Source organism: Mustela nivalis (assembly GCF_964662115.1).
Source record: "Mustela nivalis genome assembly, chromosome: 8".
Lineage (NCBI taxonomy): Eukaryota > Metazoa > Chordata > Mammalia > Carnivora > Mustelidae > Mustela > Mustela nivalis.
In genome coordinates, this window is record NC_139027.1 from 127,130,182 (window position 1) to 127,155,483 (window position 25,302).

Sequence of the window (25,302 nt, forward strand, 5' to 3'; positions counted from 1 at the left end):
CAACTACTGGATCATAGGTTAGTTCTCTCTTTACATTTTTGAGGAACTTCCAACTATTTTCCACCACGGCTGCACCAATTTGTGTTCCCCTTTCTCCACATCCTCGCCAACACCTGTTGTTTTTTGTGTTTTTTATTTTAACCATTCCAACAGGTGTGAGGTGATAACTCATTGCCATTTTGGGTTTGCATTTCCCTGATGATAAGTGATGATAAACATCTTTCCATGTGTCTGTTGGCCATGTGGAGGTCTTCTTTGGAGAAAATGCAAGTCATGTCTTCTGAACCATTTTTAAATTGGGTTATTTGTTTTTGGGTGTTGAGCTTCATAGGTATTCATATGTTTTGGATACTACCCTTTATCGGATCTGTCATTTGCCAATATCTTCTCCCATTCAGAAGGTTGCCTTTTAGTTGTGTGTTTTTTCTTATTGTTGTTCTTGCTGTGCAAAAGCTTTGTATTTTGAGGCAGTCCCAATCATTTCTTTTTGCTTTTGTTTCCCTTGCCTCAGGACACCTATCTAGAAAAAAAGTTGCTAGGGACAGTGTCAGAGCAATTATTGCCTGTGCTATTTTCTAGGTTTTTATGGTTTCAGGTCTCATAGTTAGGTCTGTTATCCATTTTGAATTTATCTTTGTCTGTAGTGTAAAAAAGTGGTCTAGCATTCTTCTACACGTGGCTGTCCAGTTTGCTCAACACCATCTGTTGAAGAGACGGCTTTTTTAACCATTGGATATTCTTTCCTGCTTTGTCAAAGATTAATTGACCCTATAGTTGTAGGTTTATTTATATATTTTCTGTTCTGTTTCATTGATCTATATGTATGGTTTTTTTGTACTAGTACCATACTGTTCTGATTGATACAGCTCTGTAAAATAATTTGAATCTGAAACTGTGATGCCTTCAGCTTTGCTTCTCTTTTTCCAGATTGCTTTGGCTATTTAGGCAAAGTCTTTTGTGGTTCCATACAGATTCTAGGATTATTTGTTCTAGTTCTCTAAAAATTGATGTTGGGGGGCACCTGGGTGGCTCAGTGGGTCAAAGCCGCTGCCTTCGGCTCAGGTCATGATCTCAGGGTCCTGGGATCAAGCCCCACATCGGGCTCTCTGCTCAGCAGGGAGCCTGCTTCCATCTCTCTTTCTCTCTCTGCTTGCCTCTCTGCCTACTTGTGATCTCTGCCTGTCAAATAAATAAATAAATCTTTAAAAAAAATAAAAAATAAAAACTAATGTTGGTATTTTGATATGGTTTGCATTAAATGTGTATGTTGCTTTGGGTGCTACAGACATTTGAACCATATTTGTTCTTCCAGTCCAGGAGCACAGAGTATCTTTTCATTTCTTTGTCATCATCTTCAGTTTCTTTCATGAGTCTTTTATAGTTTTCAGAGGACATGTCTTTTACCTCTTTGGTTAGGTTCCTTCCTAGGTATCTTATTATTATGGGTGCAACTTAAATGGGATTTTTTTTCTTAATTTCTCTTTATGCTGCTTTGTCATTGGTATATAGACATGCAAGGCATTTCTGTACGTTGATTTTGTATCCTGTGGCTTCACTGAATTCATTTATCAGGACTAGCAGTTTTTTAGTGGAGTCTATTAGGTCTTCTATACATAGTATCATGTTACCTGCAAATAGTAAAATTTTTACTTCTTGCTTACTGATTTAGATGCCTTTTATTTCTTTGTGTTGTCTGATTCCAGTACTATGTTGAGTGAAACTGACGAGAATGGACATCCTTATCTTGTTCCTGACCTTAGGGGAAAAGCTTTCAGTTTTTCTCCATTGAGGTTGATTTTGCAGTGGGTTTTTCACTTAAGACCTTTCTTAAATTGAGATATAGTCCATCTAAATCTACCTTGTTGAAATTTTTAAAAAGATTTTGTTTATTTGACAGACAGAGATCACAAGGAGGCAGAGAGGCAGGCAGAGAGAGAGAGAAGCAGGTTCCCCGCTGAGCAGAGGGCCTGATGCAGGGCTCGATCCTAGGACCTGAGCTGAAGGCAGAAGCTTTAACCCACTGAGCCACCAGGCATCCCAGATTTTTTTTTTTTTAATCATGAATGGAGGTGGTACTTTGTCAAATGCCTTTTCTGTGTCTATTGAAATGATCATATGGTTCTTATCCTTTCTCTTATTCGTCTGCTGTATCATGTTGCTTGATTTGCAAATATGAAACTGCCCTTGCAACCTGGGAATAAATCCCACCTGTTTGTGATGAATGGCTTTTTTAAAAAAATGCATTTGTGGATTCAGTTTTCTAGTATTTCATTGAGGATTTTTGCTTCTATGTTTACCAGAGATACTGCTCTGTAGTTCTCTTCTTTGTGGTGTCTCTGTCACATTTTGGTGTCAGAACAGTGCTGGTCTCTCAGAATGAATTTGGAAATTTTCCTTTCTTTTCTATTTTTTTTGAATATTTTAAGAAGAAAACATGTTAACTCTTTTTGAAATATTTGATAGAATTTGCCTGTGAAGCCATCTGGTCCTGGACTTTTGTCTCTTGAGAGTGTTTTGATTACTGACTCAATGTCTTTGCTGGTTATCAGTCTGTTCAAATTTTCTACTTGTTCCTGTTTCAGTTTTGGTAGTTGTTATGTTTCTAGGAATTTATCCATTTCTTCTAGGTTGTCCAAGTTGTTGGCATAGAGTTTTTCATCATAGTCTCTCACCACTGTGTTTCGATAGTATCAGTTGTTATTTCTTCTCTCTTGTTTGTGATTTTATTTGAGTCATTTCATTTTTTTTTTTTCTTGGTAGTCTTGCTAGAGGTTTATCAATTTTATTGATTTTTTTCAAAGAACCATATCCTGGTTTCATTCTCTGTTTTATTGCATTTTAAGTTTCTGTATCATTTATTTCTGTTCTATCTTTATTATTTCCATCCTTCTGCTGGTTTTAGGTTTTGTTTGTTGTTATTTTTTTCCAGCTCCATTAGAGATGAGGGTAGGTTGTTTTTTTGAGATTTCTCTTGCTTCTTGAAATAGATCTGTATAACTCTTAACGCCCCTCTTAGAATAGCTTTTGCTACATCCCAAAGGTTTTGGACTGTTGTGTTTTCATTTTTTGTTTGTTTCCATATACTCTTTTATTTCTTCTTTTATGTACTGGTTGGCTTGTTCATTGTTTAATAGCATGTTATTCAGCCTCCATGTATTTGTGGTCTTTCCAGATTTTTCCTTGTGGTTGGTTTATAATTTCATAGGGTTGTGGTCAGAAAATATGCATGGTATGACTTTGATCTTTTTGAAATTGTATTGAGGCTTGTTTTGTAGGCTAGTATGTGATCTATTCTGGAGAATGTTCCATGTGTAGTTAAAAAGAATGTGTATTCTGCTGCTTTAGGATGGAACATCCTGAATATATCTGTTAAATTCATCTGTCCCAGTGTGTCATTCAAAGCCACAGTTTCCTTGTTCATTTTCAGTTTAGATGATCTGTCCATTCATGTAAGTGGAAGGTTAAAGTCCCCTACTATTATTTGTATTACTTCTGGTGAGCTCCTTTGTGTTTGTTATTAACTGTTTTATTTATTTGGATCCTCCTGTGTTGGGCGCATAAATATTTACAATTTTTATCTCTTCTTTTTGGATTGTCCCCTTTATTATTATATAGTGTCCTGCTTTGTCTCTTATTATGGTCTTTTTTAAAAGTCTGTTTTGTCCAGGGGAGTCTGGGTAGCTCAGTTGGTTAAGCATCTGACTCTTGATTTTGACTCAGGTCATGATCCCAGGGTTGTGGGATTGAAACCCGAGTCAGGCTCTGCACTCAGTGTGGAGTCTGCTTGAGAATCTCTCTCTCTCTCTCTCTCTCTCTCTCTCTGCCCCTCTCCCTACTCACATGTGGTATCTCTAAAATAAATAAATCTTTAAAAAAATAAAGTCTATTTTGTCCAATATAAGTATTGCTACCCCAGCTTTCTTTTGACATCCATTTGCATGACGCATATTTCTCCATCTCTTCCCTTTCAATCTGCAGGTATCTTTAGGTCTATAATGAGTGTTTTTTAGGCAACATTTATAATTGTCTTGTTTTTTATTCATTTTGTCACCCTGTGTCTTTTGATTGGAGTGTTCCCCCCCCCTTCACTTTCCCCTTCCTTCTCCCAGTGTCCTCCATGTTATTCTTTATGCTCCACAAGTAAGTGAAACCATACAATAACTGACTCCCTCTGCTTGACTTATTTCACTCAGCATAATCTCCTCCAGTCCCATCCATGTTGATACAAAAGTTGGGTATTCATCCTTTCTGATGGAAGCATAATACTCCATTGTATGTATGGACCACATCTTCTTTATCCATTCATCCATTGAAGGGCATCTTGGTTCTTTCCACAGTTTGGCGACCGTGGCCATTCCTGCTATGAACATTGGCATACAGATGGTCCTTCTTTTCACTACATCTGTATCTTTTGGGTAAATACACAGTAGTGCAATTTTAGGCTCATAGGGAAGCTCTATCTTTAATTTCTTGAGGAATCTCCACACTGTTCTCCAAAGAGGCTGCACCAACTTGCATTCCCACCAACAGTGTAAGAGGGTTCCCCTTTCTCCACATCCTCTCCAACATTTGTTGTTTCCTGTCTTGCTAATTTTGGCCATTCTAACTGGTGTAAGGTGGTATCTCAATGTGGTTTTAATTTGAATCTCCCTGATGGCTAATGATGATGAATATTTTTTTTTCATGTGTCTGTTAGCCATTTGGGCAAATGATCTTCAAAAAAGCAGGAAAAAATATACAGTGGAAAAAAGACAGTCTGTTCAATAAATGGTTCTGGGAAAATTGGACAGCTATGTGTAGAAGAATGAAACTGGACCATTATCTTATACCATACACAAAGATAAACTCAAAATTGATAAAAGATCTCAATTTGAGGCAGGAATCTAACAAAATATCAGAGGAGAACATGGGCAGTAACCTCTTCAACATTGGACACATTCAAGATATGTCTCCAAAGGCACAGTAACCCAAAGTGAAAATGAACTCTTGGGATGTCATCAAGATCAACAGCTTCTGCTCAGCAAAGGAAACAGTCAACAAAAGAAAGAGGCACGGAATGAGAGAAGATATTTGCAAATGACACTACAGACAAAGGGCTGATATCCAAGATCTATAAAGAACTCCTCAAACTCAACACACACAAAACAGATAATCACATCAAAAAATGGGCAGAAGACATGAACAGACACTTCTCCAAAGAAGACATACAAATGGCTTTCTTGTTTGCAGAGTTTCTGCTGAAAAAGTTGTTGATAGCCTTTTGGGATTTCCTTTGTATATAAGCTGTCTTTTTTTTTTTTTTTTTTTTTTGCTTTGGTTTTTTTTTTTTAAAGATTTTATTTATTTATTTGAAGACAGAGATCACAAGTAGGCAGAGAGGCAGGCAGAGAGAAAGGGGAGGAAGCAGGCTCCCTGCTGAGCAGAGAACCCAATGCGGGGCTCTATCCCAGGACCCTGGGATCATGACCTGAGCTGAAGGCAGAGGCTTTAACCCACTGAGCCACCCAGGCACCCCTGCTTTTTTTTTTTTTTTTAATATTTTTCCTTTATCACTGTATTTTGACATTTTAATTACTATATGTGTTGGTGTGGGTCTGCATTTATTGATTTTGATGGGATTTCTTTGTGTCTCCAGGATCTGGATGTCTGTTTCCTTCCCCAGATTAGGAGAGTTTCCTGCTATTATTTCTGCAAATACATTCTCTGCCCCCCATTTCTCTCTCTTTTCCCTTTGGGTCTCCTATAATATGAATGTTATTACAGCTGATGTAGTCATTGAATTCCCTAAGTCTATTTCCATTTTACATAATTCTTTTTTCTCTCTTGTTCAGCTTGATTACTTTCCATGACTTTGTCTTCTGGGTCACTGATTTGTTCCTCTGCTTCTTCCAGCCTGCTATTCATTCCATCAGGCATGTTTCTCATTTTGTTTATTGAGTCCTTTATCTCTGCTGTTATTCCTTATCGCTGTGTTAATGGTCTCACTGATGTCTTCCACCATTTTTTAAGTCCAGTGAGTATCCTTATGATCATTGATTTAAATTCTCTATCAGACATGTTACTTATACTTGTTTGCTTAGATCTCTGACTGTGGCCTTGTCTTTTTCTTTCATTTGGGACAAATTCTTCCATCTTTTCATATTGTCTAACTCTCTATGTCTACTTCTGTGTTAGGAAAGTGAGCTATATCTCCTATTCCTGAGGCCAATGGTCTTCTAAAGAAGAGGTCCTGTAGTACCATGCAGTGTAGCATCCCCTGTCCCCTATAGTTCCTGCCACTTCTGGGAGTGTCTCCACTGTGTGCTGTATGCACTCTGCTGTTGTGTCCTGGCAGCTTTATCATTCAGGCCAGTTGTCTGTAGAGGTTTTCTGCCTATTTTGGGCAGTGTTTGGTTCCTGACCTGAATGTGGTATGTTTCAGCTGGGTGTGCTCTGATCTGCTTGTGATAGGAGACCTGTTGCTGCTGCCACCAAACCAAGGCCTTGCAAAACTCTCGAATAGGGAGAGGTGGTTTGGGTAGGGGTTTAGACCAGACTTCTGGGGAGGGGGCCCATTGCACTGGAACAGGCAAATGTGACTGGGAAGGGCAGGTTCACCAGGGTGTGCGGTGGGGTGGGGCATGGTGTAAGCTAGTTAGATAGTGAGTGTCCATACAGTGCTGGTTCCCACAAATGGCCCCGTGTTTATGCTGAGGGGCTGTGGAGGAAAGTGGCACCAGCTAGTTCCTTTATTCCTCAAGGGTCTCTCTATGAATGCTGCTTCCTGGGACATTCTCTGAGATGAACAACTAATCTCTCACTCTGTACCCCAGGTGATCTTCAGATTGTTATTTACTGGCTGTGTGTTGTGGGTTGTTTGTCTACCTTGTCTCCAAGAGTAGCACAGTGTCTCTGGGCTCTTTCCCAGCCAAGCCTACTGACCTTTAAAACTCCAGGCTTTAAGCTCTGCTGGCTGCAAGAACTCATGAAATTCAGGCCCTCTTAATTTCCAAGCCAATTGCTATGGGGATTTGTTCTGCCTGTGAGCTCTCCTGTGTGCTCGTCTGTCTCTTACCCTTCTCTGTGACAGTGGCTCCCTCCCCACTATATCAGCTATGATCCATTTCTCTCCCAACCTGCATCTCTGCTCTTTCTGCCTTCTTTGATGTGGTCTCTTTTCTACCTTTAGTTGTGGGGTTTGTTCTGCTAGTCCTCAGATTGATTTCTGAGGTATTTAGGATGATTTGATAGTTATCTAGTTGTATTGATGGCATGAGGTGAGCCTAGGGTCTTCCTACTCTGCCACCATTTTTCCCTCACACTCATCTCCTCTCTTTTCCTGATGGAGAACATGAACTCATAGGCCCTCCTCTTGCCTATGGCCTACACTACCATTTCTGGGAATTTTTTTCTAGTTGGCTGATTTTCCAAAACTCCTCACTCCAGTGTAAAAACCTATAACTTCTTAACCTGCTTCAGGAACTGGCAAGCAGTGCATGACTTTGGACCAGTTAGCTGGCTTGTAAGATTCTAGATGAAGTGCTTCTTGGGGATTGAGGACTTTTGTAGGTAACAAGGCCTGCTTGTTCAGCTGCAGTGAGCAGTCTGGGGTACACTCCTCAGAGACAGGGCATTTCTTCTGGACTTATTTGGTTGGGATTATAAAGGCATAAATCTGGATCCTTTGGCTTTAAAAAGTTTTAATAATTTTTTTTCAAGAGGTCTGGAATATAGAATATTCATGTGGTCACATTCATGGTTTCAGATATTGTATTTCTCCAGTGGCATAGATAACAGAAAATTGGCTAACATTTTCCTTTCTGCATATATCATGTAGCTCTCTTTGGCTCTTGTGACCAGGACCTTCTGTCTTTCTGGTTCTGACAAAAAGGACATGAATTGCCTTAGCTTATTTCCCCTCTGAAGGCACCCAAAGTCTGTTTGGACATATGGTGCCTCTCTGAGGATCCTTTAGCTTGCACTCATTCCACAACCCCAGGTCAGAATTCATTATCTCTGGGGAACTGGTTGCCAGAACTGTCTGGGTATCCCTTGGGGCCCTACTTGGAGCCATTAGTGATGGCTGATTGCTCTCCAAGGCTAATCTTGAAGAGACAGATGTATTCACCTCCAAGGAAAATTCCTCACCCAACTCCTTGTTTTGCACACAACCAGCTGGAGCTGAATTGTGGTATGTGGTGTAAACCCTGGGAGAAGCTTTGCCCATCATCCCAGCCCAGGAGTCAGTATATTAATGTTGGCCCCTGTTTGCTTCTGTTTTCAGGGGAGGTGTTCTCAACCAGGTAAGGCCACTTCTTTTCCTCAGAGTAGTGCCTGGGAGCCTATTTGCCTCACGGTAGCCTGGAGACATTGCACCAGAGTTAGTAAGATGGATCAAAGGCTTTTCTGTTTCTACTGGGGAGGGGCCGGGGCTTGAGGATGGTGACCAAAGAGGGCCTAACTTCATTGGTAAGGTTCTCATTATTTTACCAGGGGAATGTCTTTGTGTGTTATTTGTATAATTAAAAATTAAGCAAAGGAATAATGCAAACACTTTAGGTCTTCAACATTAACATAAATGGATGTCCTGAATACAGTAAAATGCATTGAACTGAACTAAACCCAAAAGACAAGGAAGACAACAAACACTCGCTTTGGTGTTTTGTCAAAGAGGTTTTCCCTCTCATTTTCTCTTGCCTTTGATCCATGGATTCTTGATAATATCAAACCACTTTTATTCAAATTATATCTTAATAGATGTGAAACTTGTCTTCCTAATATCTAGCATGACAAGAAGTCCCAAGGAATTGATTAGATGTATTCTTGCAACTGGTAATATGTAGTTTCAATTACCGTAGCTCATTTAAAGATTGGTTGTTCTTGTGTGTTAATTTTTTTTTCAGATAAACTTTAATGTGATTTTTTTTTCATGTTACCTACCTACTAAAGGACTCATTTGGGTTTTGATTGAAACTGAATTAAATTTATTCTTTTAATTTTGCTAGAATTGGCATTTTAAGTATAATTATTCTTTCCCTCTGCTGTATCTCTTCATTTATTACTGTCTTCTTTGAGGTCTTGAGATAGGACTCTGTAGTTTTCTTTATGGGAATCTTCTACATTTTTAAAGCTGATTCCTAGATTTCTAATACTTTGTGCTGCTATTGTGAATACAATATTTCTTTCTCATTATGTTTCCTAACATATAATTTATGCTTGATCAATGAATTAATTAGTTCATTACTTCATTCTGCAAGTATGAATAGGGAAACCATTTACTCTGCATACTTATAAGTTGTACCTTTGCTGAATATCCTTATTATTCTTAATAAGTTTGGGGTTACTAAGCATACATCATTGGCTGTGATAATTCTGAACCTTCACTTACATAGTAATCGTGACAATTTAAAAACATATATGCAAATTATTAGACACTCCTTTTATAAAGAGGATGATGTCCTCTTCCTTTGAATCAGGGTTGACCTCAATGCATGCCTCACAACCAGTAGAATTCAACAGAAGTGTTCGTATAACTTTGAAGGTGAGGACAGACAAAAATCACTTAGCTTCCACCAGAAATTGTGGGACACTCCTCTCGGTGAAGGCAGGGTCTAGGTCATGAGTCTGACTACCCTGAGACCACCATACTAGAGAGGGCCCCTGTAAATACCTTATTTGATGGCCCAACTGATTTCCCAGCCAACAGCCAGTGTCAACAGTAGTCAAGTTTGTGAGCCATCCAGAACATCCTGCCCAGTCAAGGCTTAAAGATGACTACAGCCCTAACTGACATCTGATTGTACCCACAGGAGAAATTCTAAGCAAGGACTGGCCAGATGATCCCTCCCTTAATTCCTGACCCAGAAATCATGAACAAAATAAAAATGGTTGTTTTGGGTGAATTTTTTGCACAGTAATGGCAACCTTGGTAGTAACCTTTCTTTTTTCTTGTCTAATTGCATTCACTCCATTGGCATCAGCCAAATACTAGATAATAGCAACAATGTAGGCATTCATGATTTTAATAGAAATACACTTACTTTTTCTCTATTATTGGCTACATTGACTATTTATATTAGATATTCCGTAGTCATATAGAGCTCCAGATACTCATTGGCTAAGTACCAGAAATCTCTGTAGGTCCAGGTAACCCCCAGGAGTAAGTATCCTCCTTGTGGTGATTCAGTGCTCCAGGCTGATGGGGGTTCCTCCCTTCTGTGGCTGTACCATCTGGATCACAGGATCGCTCCTTGACTGGTAAGACAGGGAACAAAATACTGTAGAGTCTCTTCCCAGCAACTTGATACTTTGGCATAGAATTGATACACATCATTTCTGCTCAACTGATTAGCTAGGACTTGTCACAACTAATTTCAAGGAGGGTAAAAAGTGTCATCTTCCTTTATGTCTGGATGGAAAGGAGCAGCAGATATGGGTAAATTCTAGTAATGCCTACCACTTATTACTTTGTTAGCATAAGTTAGCATACTTATGCTAACAAAGTGTCTTATAATTTCTAGCTTACTGAGACTTATACTTAATCAGAAATTGATACTAAATTTTGTCAAATACTTCTTCAGCATTAAGATGATTATATGTCTTTTTCCTTTTATCTGTAGACTTCCTAATATTGAATTACTCTTGGATTCCTGGCATACAGACCACTTGGACATGGTATATTATTTTTAAAAAGCAGCTAAATATAATAAAATTTGGGGGAAATCTCTGCATTTATAAATGTGACTGGTCTAAAAGTTTTAGGCATGTGTGTATGTGTACCTTTTCAGATTTGGTATCTATGCCATTTTAATTTCATAATATTCATAATATAAGTTGTGAAACTTCCCCTCATTTGCATTGTTCTAGAATAAGACATACAACATAAGAATTATATTTTTGTTCGAAAGTTTGACCAAGTGCACTCATAAAACTATCTGTCCTTGAGGCATCTGGGTGGCTCAGTGGGTTAGGTCTCTGCCTTCAGCTCAGGTCATGATCTCAGGGTCCTCGGATCGAGTCCCGCATCAGGCTCTCTGCTCGGCAGGGAGCCTGCTTCTTCTCCTCTCTCTCTCTCTCTCTGCTTGCCTCTCTGCCTACTTGTGATTTCTCTCTGTCAAATAAATAAAATCTTTAAAAAAAAAAAACACTATCTGTCCTTGTATCTTTGAGGGAAAAATTTACAATATAAATATTTTTTTCTGACGACTGGTCAGCTCAGCTTTTCTATTTCTTGAGCCAATTTTGGTAACATTCATACTTTTCCAAAATGATCTACTTGATGAAGATTTTAAAATTACTCTCCAGGGTTGTTCATAATACCCTTTTATAATGTTGTATAATTTCCCTTTTCACTATAATATCCCTTTTCTATTTTCCTGATTTTGAATATTTGTGTTTTATTTTGGTGAACACTGTCAGCCATTTGTTTTGTTGGATACAATAACAAAAAATTTCTTGGACTCAGTCATGAAATCTAGTATTTTTCTGCATTTGTATTCATTGTACAATGTCTTCCTTTCCCTGGCAAGAACCTTGATTTCATGGGCAGACACTTTCTCTGATTTCTCAAAGTGAACCTTGGCTTTGAACTCCTGCATCTTTTCATGTGTCTGGGGATGTTTTCCTGTTTGTTCATCCTTGTAAGTGGAGTTCTGAGCGTGCTCAGAGTTGGTAGCTGCTAGAAAACATGGCAGGGGAAGAGGGGGGAGGGGAAGGAGGTGGGGCTTGGTTATTGCTCTCTGATAGTTGAGAAATCAGACATACCTTGAGGACCGGGGGCTTAGCCAGAGGTGGGGCTCTCACTATACAAGCTTCATCAGCCCTGAAGAGGCTTGTGTCTGTGTTTCATGTTGGCTGGACACCGCTTCTCCCTACCTTTGCTTGGCACCATTTCCCCCATTAGGAACTAGCTGTCTACATGGTTTGTTAGGAGCCGCGTCTTGTCAAGGGCAGGCTGGAAGGAAATGTTGCTGCATGTTCCCAGTTCTATGGGCAGACATTCCCCCACTCTACCGGCCAACTCACCCCACTGTGCTTCTGTTCAGAGTAGGGCTCCCGTGGGGCCACTTCTGGTCCTTCTTGCTGTCTGTTGGGCAGGCTGACTATTTTCAGCAGAAATATGGGAAGGCAAATCTGAGTAGCAAATGAACATGACACATAGGATAAATCTAGGAGAGGACTATAGATTCTCCCATATGAATCACTTTACACCAAGTCCATTTTTGTCCCCGCATTAAAAGCTGAAGTGGACAGCTGGGAGCCTTCTGTGTGTGTTGGCAGGGTCCCACTTCAGATTAGCAGCTGGAGGGTGGGGTGCTGTGCATAGCTTAGCCCAGTTTCCTAGTTAATAGCCCCGTCAAAGCTAAGCCTAGGAAAAGGTTTTATTTGGAGATAGGATTCCAAGCAGCAACGAGAGTAGGAGGTGTAAATCAGAGAAGAGGGAGGGAGAAGCAATACAAGGTTGTGTTAATGGAGTTGGCTACTCCTGCAAGGGTCTGTTTGCTAGTTCTGAAACCATGTAAAACGTCATGAAATAGAGCTCAGAATTGCCTTCAGAAGCAAGAAAGGAGAAAGTGTTTGTTTACATGTCCGCTCTTCTATTGGTCAAGATTTTTCCCCTGGCGGCAGCAGGTGGTGGTGGGGGATGGGCAGGTAGCTCCCCAAGCTTCTGGGGGACATGCACAGGACTGCTAGGTGGGTTCCTGTGGGCATCTGAGAGCACACATCAGAAGCTGGCGGGCAGGAGCTAAAGGGGCAGAGCAGGTCTGAGCGGACGCCCCGTGGCTTTTCCTGTGTGGAGTCAGCAGAAGGCTGCTTGCTCACAACAGTCACGGAGGGGATCGGAGGCAGGGCTGAGGATGCTTGAAGTGACACGGTAGGCATCTGCTTTACCTGCCTCGTCCATATTCAGAGGACAGCCTGCTCTCCTCTCCCTGCCTCTGCCTGGGCTGCTCTGAACAGATTGGGGGCCCGAAAGCAACAAAACCTCAGCACCCCAAGCTTCTCCCTGCCATTCCTTCTCCCAAAGAGGTTTTTATTAATGTCCTTTCATCTCCCAGGGGGTAGAAATGGACCATTGGCCAATTTTCTGAGTGAGCGCAGACCGTCTGCGGGGAAGGACTGCTTCATCTTCTCCGAGGCTCCCTCACCTGGTTTAGGCAGCAAACCAGGATTCAGCAGCAACCACCGACGATATTTGTCCTTCCGGCTCCTCGTGCCTCATCATCAGAGGAAACTCCCCCCAGAGTCACTCAGTGGCTTGGCAGCCAAGTTTCCAGCTCTTATGAATGTCTAGGTATTTGAGAGGGAAGTAGGATCAGATGGAGTCAGCCCTGGTCAGAACTTGGGATGAAGATGGCTTCTTGGCCTCACCCCACGCCACCCCAAAGAGGGATGAACCCACCACTCTGGGCATGTATAGCTGTTAGGGTCCTCGTCATTCAAAAGAATGTGTCGATACCTATACCTGGCTCCAGCTGACTTTCAGAGAACTTTATAGTGGGGCCCCTTCAATTTGGTCCTCCAGTAAAGAGCTTTCACCAAGTTATTCCATGGCAAGAGGCCATCAGCCTTCAGGGAGGGAAGTGTTGCATTCTGCTAAGCTGTTCTTTTTATTAAGCGGACTCATGGAAAAAAAAATTAACTTCTTGCCTCTGTAGCAGGAACACTTTATTTATGCTGAGCAACTGGTTTATTTTTCCCTTTTGGACATTAAGTTAATGGGCTGTGTTCTCCTTCTTGGGTGGTTGGGCAGCACCAAGTTTTTGAACCCTTTGCTCCAGATGTATGGCAAGCCACTGGGTATGGTCCCATTCTGGCTATCATCGTGTTTATCCTGCTTTCGTTTTCCTATGTTCTGCTCTCCCCCCCCTTCTTATGTCATTGGGTTTTTCAAGTTATGAGAATAATATAATACTTAGAAAATAGAGAACATGAAGAGCAAAAATCACTCATGTTCTCTAGCATTAGAGATAATCGCTATTAATATACTGATACATTCATTTGTACCTTCCATTTATTTTCTCTATGCATCTGTTTTTCTGTTTCTCTCACCTTCCATGCACTCTGGATGACCTGGAATAATTATTTCTATTTTGTTCCAGTGGCTAATCCAGGGGCTGTGGAAACTGAAATCCTCCCCAGTTTCTCCTGGTTTCCATGGGTTTATTGCCATGCTCCTATCTCTGGTTATTGGTTTGTGATTGTCGTCTGTCTGTGGGTGTTAGATCTCTACCGCATGCCCTAGACCCTGCCAGAGGAAATCAAATTCCCCTCGTCGCCTCTTGCATGGCGTGTTGGTGAACTTGTGTCATGTCTTAAGGGTCTGAGGGCTTCTAGGTCCTCCCAGAGTTCACATGGAGAGCTTGAACTCCTGGGTTAGAGGAAGATCTTAAGCCCAACCAGGGCTACCCATCAGTGTCCAACTGAGGTGCTTTGAGGCTTGATGTCGACCCACAATCCAGGTCCAGCCAGAAAGGAGGGCCAGGCAGGGCCAGACCCCACCTGGGTGGCTTATCACTATGGAAAGAGGGTTCGGGTCACTGTGGCCAGTCTCCAGGTTGGAGCACACAGGGGTTGGCATCCCTCCCTGTTAACGATGGCTCAGAGACATCACTGTGAGGGCCCCTGAGTCTTGACATACTCAAACCAGGTTACCCCCAGGTTGCAGGAGTACTGGGAGGGGTCAAGAATGCTAACCGCTATTTTAGCAGAGGTCCACGGAAATGGTGGTAAGCATGTATAGCAGCGTGTCCACAGTGGGATGCTAAGTGGAAGGAAGCCTATCAGCATGTGTATGTATGTATGTAAGTTTATATATGTGCAGAAAGGTCTGGAAAAGCATGAAAATATTAATAAGGCACCTTTGAGAGGTGGTGACTTTCACCTTATGTCACAATTTTGCATTGAGTTCTTTCAAATGAACATATGCTACTTTTATAATAACTCTTAAAAAGAGATTTCCATGTGGGGGGGGCAATGATAATGCAACCAAACTATTTTTGTTATTAGGAGATAACCTGAGATTTTTTCCTTCTTTCTTCTTTTCTCACTGTTGACTACTACATTTATGGCCAAAGAATATATAGCAGGCAGAATAAGTGAGATTAACATGACCAAGGACGAGGGAACAGGGATTACAAGCTGGCTGGCCACCAGGTTCCCCACTCAGGACCCAAGCTGCGAAGTACGTGTTCTCCAGGCTCTGGGGCTTGGGAAGGGCGGGGGGTGGGGGCTGGGGGGCACCACATGTTGATTCCTTAGGTTGAAGAACCCTGCCAGGGTTCCGAAGGCTGAATGAGAACGAGGGAGCCCTGGCTTAGGCCCTGGGGCTCAGGCTTGTCTCTGGCTATGCACAAAACCCTTGGGAACCAGTCAAATCTAACGAACTAATTGTAGCTATTTTGCTTCCCCAGAGAGAGCGTTGCATCCAGCTCCAAGATTGGCTGCCTGGCACCCTAGTTTGGGGAGGGGTTTGTCTCCTTGCAATGCTTGGGCCCTCTCGAACAGCCGCGGCATCTGGAATGGTGCCCGCCCAACTTCAGCACGCGTTACAGTCACCTGGGGCACCTGTGAAGCACGCAGACTTCTGGGATCCGTCCTGCCCCGACTGAATCAGACTTGGCATGTTTTGAAGTTTCTCCCATGAGCTGATGGAGGCGATCTATGGACCACACGCTGAGATGAGCGGGTTCAAGTGTACACCTGGCACCGTGGGTGTGGCACCTCATGCCACCATTTACTGGAACACTGAAGGGCAGGTTCTGTGTCAAGAGGTACAGTATATTTCCAGGCCCCCTGATGCTATGGAACCAGATTTCTCCAGTGGGATGTTGCAGACAGGTCTCAAAGCAACTTACGGGATTGGACTTCCTTTGTTACGCTTCTGCTATCACCGTGAGCTAGCTTGTGGTCCTGCCCTAGCTGAGTTGTCTAGGCAAACTGAGCCCAGAATAGAGCCTGACACCTGTGTGGGCTGGCTGAGATAAGTTGAGCTGGGCCTAGGTCAGTCAGCGCCCACCTGCGCACCATAAACGACTATTGTTTAGTCATTAAGTTTGGGGGCTGGTATATTCTGCAGCTGTAACTTCTGTATCCAGGGAGTTTGTGACTCTGCAGATCTTGAAACTGTGACTGTGGAGGGGCTTAAAAACTTGCTCATAAACTTCCCGAGTCAATCTGGTACCATTGCTCTATGGACCAGACTTGGGGGAAAAACTTTTAGGATCAACCCTTTTACTAGCTCCGTATGTAATCATGGAAAATCCCTTAAAATTCATGAACCTCCCGCTTTCTCACCTGCAAAAAAAAGGGGCTGATCCCCAATTCCTGCATTGTAGACTTGAGGATTAAATGAACACGAAGAAACCCTACATTTTTTCCTCCTTCTCTTTCCACTTCTCTTCCCCACACCCCCATCCAACCCCAGGAAGACACCAGGGCGAGTATCTTAGGAAAACATGAATCTCAGGGTCACAGGTTTATTGTATAGATTTTCAACACAGCCATATTACAAACATTGTCAGGGAACATTTACAAGAATAAATAAGATGGACTTGCCGGTGTAAAAAGATTACACGTCACTGTAATGTACAGTCAAAAAATATATCTGATATTCATTGACCTGACATTATTTACCTTCTGCTTTTTTAAGCTAGAACTGGAAAGGAAAAAGAAAAGAAAAGAAAACAAGAACATAGACAGCACAGTGCTGGCTTTTTTTTTTTTTAGGTTGATTTATTGTGTTTTCTCTTCTCATACGTGCTTTATCTATCAAACACCCAAACTGTACAAGCGCAGGCCATTGGGATTCACGGAGAAGGCTGCAAACAGTGTGGAGACTTTGGTCTCATGCAGTATCATATGCCCAGTGGATGTGACGATGTCAGTCTCCCTAGAGTCGAGTGGGAACCCCATGAGGGCCCTTCGAGGGCGATGATGGTGTCCAGTAGCCAAGGCGATGTTAGAAGCCCTGACTCTTTGCGTTTTGTTGGCTAGTTTGATGGCGGGTGAAAACAGAGGGTAGAAAAGTGCTTTTGAGTCTGACTGCCAACATGGGGTAGCCTGGATTCACCGGGGCTAGCCCAGGATCCCCCTGGCAAGGAAACGGATGCCCTGGGGATGAGTATAATTACATGCCAATAGAGTCCCTGTGCTTTTTGCCTTTGCAGTCTGCTCTAAGAGGCCTCGACCGGGGAGTGGGGAGAAGTGACCTCTGCAGATACTGTGTGTGGTAAGCAAAGCTCTGCTCTGGGTCCTACTTGAACCTTTACTAGTTCTGGCTGTCCCTGATGGCCAGTGGGCCTGACCTGGGGTTGGTCTCATCCCAGATCTCGGGCATTTAGTCTATGGCAAAGTAGCTGGTCTTTCTGGAGTTCTTGGTGATAACTAGCCTGGATGAAGGCTGGATAGGGGGCCAGAGCAGTGTCTTGGCTTGCATGGTCGGAAGACTTGGTTGGGCAGGAGAGTAGGGGATTTCAACCCACACAGACCAAGCACAACCTTGGCTTTGTGCTCTATAGGAATGACGGAGTTCAAATACAGTCCCATCTCCAAAACAAATCACTCATCTAGGGTGGAGGAGAGTTAAGGTCATCTCAGCAATGTTCTTTCTTCCCTTTAAAGTCTGGCCTCTGCTGGACCACTGCTGAGATGGGCAGCTCATCCTCTCTGGCACACGGCAAGTTCTTCCTTACAGTCATCAAGCTTTATGCATTGATCCTAGTTCCACTCAAAAGAGTGACCAGGGACAAGCAAACTGTGCTTGAATTTGTCCAATGACCTCTAGGCATATGGGCACTAGCATTCTGCCTGACCCTTTGGAAGTCTGATTTGACCTGGGATGACACTGCTTGGCCCTCTGAGCCTCCAGACTGCCCTGGGGCTTTGACCCAAGGAATACCTTCCATTACTGATCTTCTGTGGGAGGGGCAGGGGCATGGTGAGCACTGAGAGCTTGTCAGATCATCCCACAGGACGTCTATGCATTTGTATCCAGAATACTGGATACTGAAGTAGGTTGGGCTTCTGGATACTTGAAGCTTTCAGGGATGCGGTTGTGCACTATTGGCAGGTTATTTCACATTCCTCTTCCTCCCCCAAATCTGAGCTCCACTCACGAAGGAATCACGAATTATATGAATTACCCTGAACTCCAGGCTTGCACATCAATACCCTCCTGTCCAGTGCTCTACCGCCTGCAGACTCTCATTCTCTGAACATCCCAGCCAAGGATCAGGGTCCAAATCCCATCCCCCAGAGCAGCACCGAGTTCCATGGTGTCCAGCCCCAAAAGGTCTTCCCTACAGACTCACCCTGAGCCCTCTCACATCCCTTGTATCAGCCTCAGTGCTCTTAGATAGCCAGGACGCCAGGCATGCTGTCTACCACTGTGGATGCTGACTCCACCTCTTGGGGACCTACAATTTATGAGTGGATTTCATGGGGGTGAATGTGGCCCTTTTGATGACCTAGTCCCATCTTTTATGAAGGCAGGAGGGGTGCAAGAGTTGGACTTGGTCTCTACAGGATAGCTTCACAGCCAGTGGTATGCAAAAGTCTATCTCTGGTTACCAGCAAACCAGAAGAAAGTCTTCTTGTGTGCATTAATATGGCTTAGACATCTCTGCTGTGCTTCTGCTGGTCATGTCCTGACATATGCATCAGAGGAAATGAGTACAATGGCCCCCTCCACTCTTTGTCATGGACGTTGTCCCTGCTGCTCAGATTGTATATGCCCTTAAAGGCAGATCCCTGCTAGGTGACACCAGTACCACAAATTTTATCCCTTTCAGTTATGTAGACGTGGAGAACCTCCAAGTTTGAACCCTTGCATGGGAATACAGGAACAAGGATGAGTCTCCTCTCATCTCTAGTTGGAGTCCCTTTGTCTTTTTCCTATTTTATGGGGCTATGATTTGGTGTTGGCATCAGCTGAGAAGGAACTCAGACTAGTTGGATGATGGGGAAGGCAGGTCAGGGCTTGGAGATGAAATGGCCATGCATGGGACTCATGGCTCGTCTTCTGGTGTGCCCTGCAGCTGGGGTTGACTGTTGGTCCCCACAGCTCTGGCCCAGCACAATCTGTTAGCATCCTGCTCCTCTTACTCTTGGACTGGTTTGTGTCTCCCATGGCATTCCTGTTGACTTAGCTGGGTGCTGAAGGCCTGTCTGTCTATCCCAGGGGTGGCCAGGTACAGACTCAAGGAGGGTGGCTTTCTTCACTCTGTTCTACGGCAGTGAGGTGTAGGAGAATTAGTGTCTCCTTCTGTGTCTCTGTGTCTGGGTAGGGCAGTTACTCCTGCTGAGATGACATGGTGAGCACCTGGCTATGCCCCTCGGGGCCTCACTTCTGCCTGCAACCGCCGGACTAGACTGATACCTACATGCACACAATGGGGATTCATACCAGAGCGGAGGAAAGTGGATCCTCACGAGAACATACAACAAGAGCTAGCTTAGCAATGGTGAACAGATGATGATTAGATATGATTTGATTGGTCAGAGGGAAAATTATCATCTTTTCTCCAGGATACCGAGACTTGTTCTAAAGCAACATCCTTGCTTCCAGTGGTCCTGGCCAGCCTTCCCCATCCCCATCCTGCTGGGCCACAGAAGTGACCACTTTGCCTTGTAGTCTGTGTGCATTCTTGAACATTTCTGTTGGGTCCCAACCTCTTGGCCTTGCCTTCCTGTTTTCTTGCCCAAAGCTCTCCAAATCTATGCCTTCTACCTGGCCAAAGCTGCTTTTTTTCACATCTTTTCCCATTAATTGGTTGGCCCAACCTTGTATAGCTAAGAAATGGCCAAGCTGACATGTGAACTTAAGATTGCCTCGCCAAGGGATGAACTGGGCCATGATAACCTGTGCTTCCTGGAAGTACCCCTTCTGGGGCCCTGGCCTGTTGCAGGAACCCAGTAGGTACATGTAATTGAAGTAAAGTGAGGAGCCTTCTGGACTCCAGCCCCTCATGTAAAGCATGTCCTGAGATTTGTCCCTATTAGCAACCATGTGACTCCTCCTAGACAAAGGGCATCAGCTTCTAGAAGCCCCAGCATTCAGAAATCTGCTCAGAAAAGCTGTGTACATCTTCTCCTTTTCCTTTAGGGCATTATAGGCTCAGCCTTCACCATGCCAGATGGGAACATCATCAACATTCCAGGCTATGCCAGTGGGTTCCTTCCAGCATCAAATTGGAAGAAACTGGAGTCAAGATCGACCCATGAACAGTGAGATCATGGTACTCCCACACCAAAGCATCTTTCTAAGGAAAGCTGAGCTGGTCTTGAGCCTGAGTTTGGACCTGGTCTCAGGAGGAAGCAGTATGGCCAGACACCACGCCTCTCTGACTGGGATATGATTCCCTAGGGTCTGTCATAGGGAGTTGAGGGGACCAAAATCACTGGAAGGACCAGGGCACATCATTTAAAAAATAGTCCTATTAAAACAAATCAGGTAAATTAGAGTGGCATGCAAGTCTTGCATGAGTTGTCAAAGTAGAACAAGAAACTGTGAAGGAATTTTAAGCTTGTCTGCTTTGGGCTTTACGAGACCCACTGGGTTTCTGTTCCACTCTACCCTTTGCCACTACAGGCAGACCCGTGGGAAAATCTGAGACAAAAATCTGGTTTTTGAAGTCAGAAGGAATTGAATTCCTGGCTCCCCTGGTCACTTAACTGGGGAGCTGTGGGCAATGGATTTCTCCTCTCTGAGCCTCCGTTTCCTCATCTGTAAAATGGTGACAATCACAAACACTTCGTAGGGATGCAGGAAGAATTGGGTGAGCTCACTGGTTAGTGTCCTCAACACACTCAACTCCCCTGGTTCCGTGGGAAGGCTGCCATTTGGGAGGCCGTTGCTCAGGCCACATGCCAAGGGAGGGCCGGCGGGAAAAGTCACTGGATCCTTCTGTCCCCATGAAGGGGGGTGTGCTGTGGTCATCCAGAGGCCCGGGCGGTTGTGAAAGGGCACGCATGGAGGCACAGCCAAGATTCTTCCTGAAGCCTTCTAGGCCACAAACACATGCAGACTGGCGAGGGTCCCTCACATCTCTGAACAGGGTCCATAACTAGGTGACCAGGAGGCTCTGTCCTAGGTGGGGATGCTCTCTTGGGCACCCTGGAGACAAAAGGCTGACTCCTGTTCTAGAAGCTCAGAGAGTACGGATACGATTTTCCTCGGCCTTCTGGAAGACAGCCCTCTAAGTGTGCTGGGGTGGGAAGACAGCTTGGGGGAGGTGGTGTTTGTTCTTGTTTCCCAAGGACTGGATCAAGCCCAAATTCCAGGGCACCATTACCCCATCTCATCCAGGCCCTGCCACATGCGTGCCATGTGGAATCTTTGGGACGATATTCCCGGCATGAGCCTTAGTTTCATCCCTTGTAAAGTGGCCCAAGACCCCTTCGCCACCCTGCCTGCCTTGGAGAGTGGCTGGGTGTTGAGGAAATGGGGGGTTTCACTGGGGATCCATCGCCGGCTCCGGTTGGGTCATGTACCCCACCATGGCCTGAGTTTTTATGATTTCCCTTCTCCCTGAAGTCCCATTTTGGATTCTCACCATTTGAAATGATAGAAGCTAGTGTCATTTCCATGTGCCAGCTCTGTCACCCCTTCTGGAGCAGAATCAGTCTGAGGCTTTGTGTTGGCTAGCTCCCCTCCCCCATTCTGCATGGATGAGCCAGGATCTGAGAAAAGAGAAGATGACAGGCTGATCTGCTCTGCTACTGCTTCCTTGCAGGCGGCACAAGGGGTGGCTGGAGCTGTGGACTGGAGCCGGGGCACCTGCTCAAGCCTACCAGGGAAGGGACCTAGGAAGGAGAAGAGTGAGTTCCCGGCTGGGGGGTGGGGGAGTGGGGCGTGGGGAGGTGGGCTCCTTTGCCTTCCTTCCCTTTGAGATGCTTCCTTTGGAACTTCCAAAGTGACAGCCCTTCCGTGATCGAGTCTGGTGTCCCTGGACTTCCAGACAGCTCCAGAACCCAGGCCAAAAGGCAACAGCTTCTGCGAGCTCCTTTTCATGTCCCAGCCTCACGGGTCTGGAGGCCCAGGCCAGCCACCCTGCTCCACGGTAGAGCAGAGATCCTGAGTGTCTCACAGAAGCCGGGTCTCATGACCCGTGGCGTATTTTGTTCCAGCAACAAAACAATGAGCAGACAGACACATAGATGTGATATTAAAAAGCACGCACTTCAGGGAATGTCTTCACAGTGTCTGATGAAAGAGGAGAGGCAGCCCCACTGGGACCCGAGAGTGTCTCTCTAACACGGAGTCGAGCCCATCACTCAGGAGCTTGGCTCGCCCCCTGTGGTCCACATGGTTGGTCTGTACTCCAGGTAGGCTCTCTTCTCCCGGACCTTACTCATCGGCCACCTCTCCTGCGGTGCTGTGCTCGGGCTGGGCTCACGGCCCACCCTACTGCCTGCCCCCTGCCCCCAGCTCAATCTCATCCAGGCCCTGCCACATGCGTGCCATGTGGAATCTTTGGGACGATATCCCCGTCATGAGCCTTAGTTTCATCGCTTGTAAAGTGGCCCAAGACCCGTTCTTGTAAAGGGTAAAAACCCAGCCCAAGGACTTGTCACACCTCTGTGCCACTGTACATCCTGATCCCTTGGACTGATTTCCTTTCTTTCCTTCTCTTACCTGTTGAGACCTTGCTGGGATAGATGCCATCTCCCCTACGAAGCCCAGGCAGGCAGAGTCTTGCTCCCAGCTTCCTGTAATACTTGTGTGTTCTACCACCTTGGCACTGGGCGACAATCTCCCCAGTACATGCAAATACTGTGCCTTATTGAATTCTGTGCTCCTCATCCCCTGTCTGGGGCTAGACCAGCTTCCAAGTGGAGCTTCCTGGATCCCAGACCACCCCGAGGCAGTCAGATACTGTGCTTGAGCCCCTAGTAGAGACCAAGGTAGGGAGTGTGACCCTGGCCAGCCGACCTCACAGACAGAGGGAACAGGCAGCTGTTTTTACTGGCAGAGAAATGAGAAGGGACTAGCTTTCCTGGGGAGCCAGGAAGGAGTTATTGAAATGCATCTGAAAGTCTAGGCTTCCCAGAAGAACTCACATCAGAAAGAAAGAATTCAATTTCCACTGTGGAGTTCTCTGCTTGGAAGTTTCTAGCCTTATTTTCCCCTCTGTAAAATAACTGCTTTGCTGAGAAAGATGAAGACAACGGTATGAAGAAGTCTTATCACCAATGTCTGCCTTTTCGGAACCCAGAATTTCATCATGGAGCGAGATGCCTCAGTTTCTCCTATTGTGAAGTGGAGATGACAGGTTGGTAGTCCTCTCAAGGGGGTCTAGACCACGTGAAATGTCATATGGAATGTGCCAAGCCTACAGTAGGTGCTTAGCAGATGCTGGTTCCCCGTCACTGACTCACCCATACTTTGGATAAGATCCTAGATCTGCGGTGTGATCTCCTTGGCCTGTTTTAAACCAAAGGACACCTGGGTCCACTGTGGCCTTTCTCACGATGACAGCTAGGGAGTTCTGTAGGAGGGAGTTCAAATTTGGAGATTCGAGATGATGCACAAAGCTGGTATTCTATATGTCCCAGAAGCTGATGGGACTGACCTCAGATTAGCCTGTCACCCTTGCTCAATGGCAGTGCTGTTCTGGGCTGGGAGTTGGGGGAGAGGGAATCTTTTAAGGACATTGCCAGGAAAGATGACAGGTCTGAGAGATTTGTCTTAGAGTGACACATCTGAACTTCCCTCCCCCTTTTATTTTGACATAACAGACTAAGATTTTACACCCCCCAAAAGAAAGTTTCTTTTCATACACGCTTTGGAAAATAATCAAATCACCCACCATCCAAAACACACAAGGTCAGCCAGAGCCCTGCCCCAGAGAGATGGTTCCTTTTCACGATGAGGACACGGAAGAATAACAAAATCCCACGGCTCCCCCTTCCCACTGATTACAAAAAAGCAAAAAGAACCTTGACCAAAGGCTGTGGACACAGTGGGCTGGCCAGTGAATGACAGGTCAAGGCCTGGGCTAGCCGTGGGATACAGAACGGTATTGGGCCAAGCCCCATGCAGGTTAGGTGTGAAAAAGGGGGCCTCCACTGTGGTCTCGGGAGCATCCCGAGTTTCACACTGATCCAGACTGGCAGGTGTCCAGTTCCCGAGATCCCTGAAGGACACTACAAGGGGCAGCAGAGCAGGGACCCCCACCCCCCACCCCAAGAGCCCAGTCATTTCTGCGACAGCATGGAGGAGTAGAACACACAGCCCCTCTACCCCCAGGGGTAGCGAGGTGCTGCTGAGGAGGGCAGAGAGGTGCTGCTGAGGCTCTCACTCCCCAACACTCACATAGTCGGCTTGCCAGGAGATTCACAAACTTGAAAAGAGCAAAAGCAGGAGGTCTGGGGACGGGAAAATCCGGGGCCTTGCCAGGGGCGCACTTCTGCATGGGCTGGTGGCCTCAGCTGGTTGAGTGTGGAAGGGGAGCCTGGGCCTTTCAGAGCAGCTACAGAAGGCCCCTCGGAAGGTGCAGAGCCCACCACGGGGCATGGGACAACCAGCATTCTCCTTGGAGTTGGGCAGGGTGCTGCGTCTTAGGCCCTGAGCCCAGTCACTGCCATTCACAGAAAAGGGGGCGTGGCTGCTGCAGCCTCTGGGCTCCCGCAGGCTCCCCATCCCGTCAGGCTAAAAGGAGCTTAAATATTCCAGTGCTGCCTCGTATACAAATTTATACTGTTCCTGAGAGGGGGAGAGGCAGAGGGAGCAAAGGAGGCAAGAGAGAGAGAGAGATGAAAAGGAAAGGCATTTAGGTTAGAGACACAGATTTTGGAGGAAACTTTAGCTACAGCCCTATTAACAGTCATCGCAAAATTGTCCACATAATTTTCCCTATCTGAACCTCCCCCAAGTTCTGCCTGGCGCCTTACACCCACGCCTTCCCAGATGCCCAGTGGGTCATTCCCTTCCTTGTCACCATAGTGGACTCAGGTGCCTCTCAGACTGGAAGGTGCCTATGAAGCACCCAGGAGTCTTTCTAAAATGCAGACTCTGACTGAGTAAATCCGGACTGGGTTGGGGTCCTGCATTTCTAACAAGAGCCTAGGTGATGCTGACGCTGCCGGTCTACGGACCGGAGTTTGGGTAGGACCATGCTTCGAGTAGTTTAAGACTCTTAGGGCAAATCTCCTTGTGTATGGTCTGTGCAGCGGGTCTGAGGATCTGGGCTCCACTGGCCCACACGCTCTCCATCTCTTTCTGCACAGCGTTGGAGCCCCGTGCTTACACCGCCGTGCAAATCACATACGCTAATTAGAACAGGATTGGACCGACTTGAAAATAGAATTCACACTCTCCTA

General features: G+C 45.1%; 2 protein-coding genes across 18 annotated transcripts in view; one reads left to right on the forward strand and one right to left on the reverse strand.

The window, feature by feature from the left end:
- LOC309871534 (uncharacterized protein) overlaps positions 1–25,302 on the forward strand; it is a 218,480-nt gene that overhangs the window by 82,277 nt on the left and 110,901 nt on the right. Inside the window, exons 3-6 of one of the 2 annotated variants that reach the window (XM_082744674.1) lie at positions 15,057–15,163; positions 15,393–15,752; positions 17,148–17,209; positions 21,714–21,798. In XM_082744674.1, the coding sequence (XP_082600800.1) occupies positions 15,630–15,752; positions 17,148–17,209; positions 21,714–21,798 (270 nt within the window). In that variant the 5' untranslated portion in view covers positions 15,057–15,163; positions 15,393–15,629. Of the gene's footprint in view, positions 1–15,056; positions 15,164–15,392; positions 15,887–17,147; positions 17,210–21,713; positions 21,799–25,302 lie in introns of those variants that run through there. The other variant, XR_014315331.1, reaches the window with a different exon arrangement.
- The window catches only part of PTPRT (protein tyrosine phosphatase receptor type T), a 1,049,177-nt gene continuing 1,040,318 nt past the window's right edge, over positions 16,444–25,302 (reverse strand). For all 16 annotated transcript variants that reach the window (XM_082744638.1, XM_082744637.1, XM_082744651.1 and 13 more), the window contains one exon: positions 16,444–24,685. In XM_082744638.1, coding sequence (XP_082600764.1) covers positions 24,632–24,685 — 54 coding nt within the window. In that variant the 3' untranslated portion in view covers positions 16,444–24,631. The remainder of the gene's footprint in view (positions 24,686–25,302) is intronic.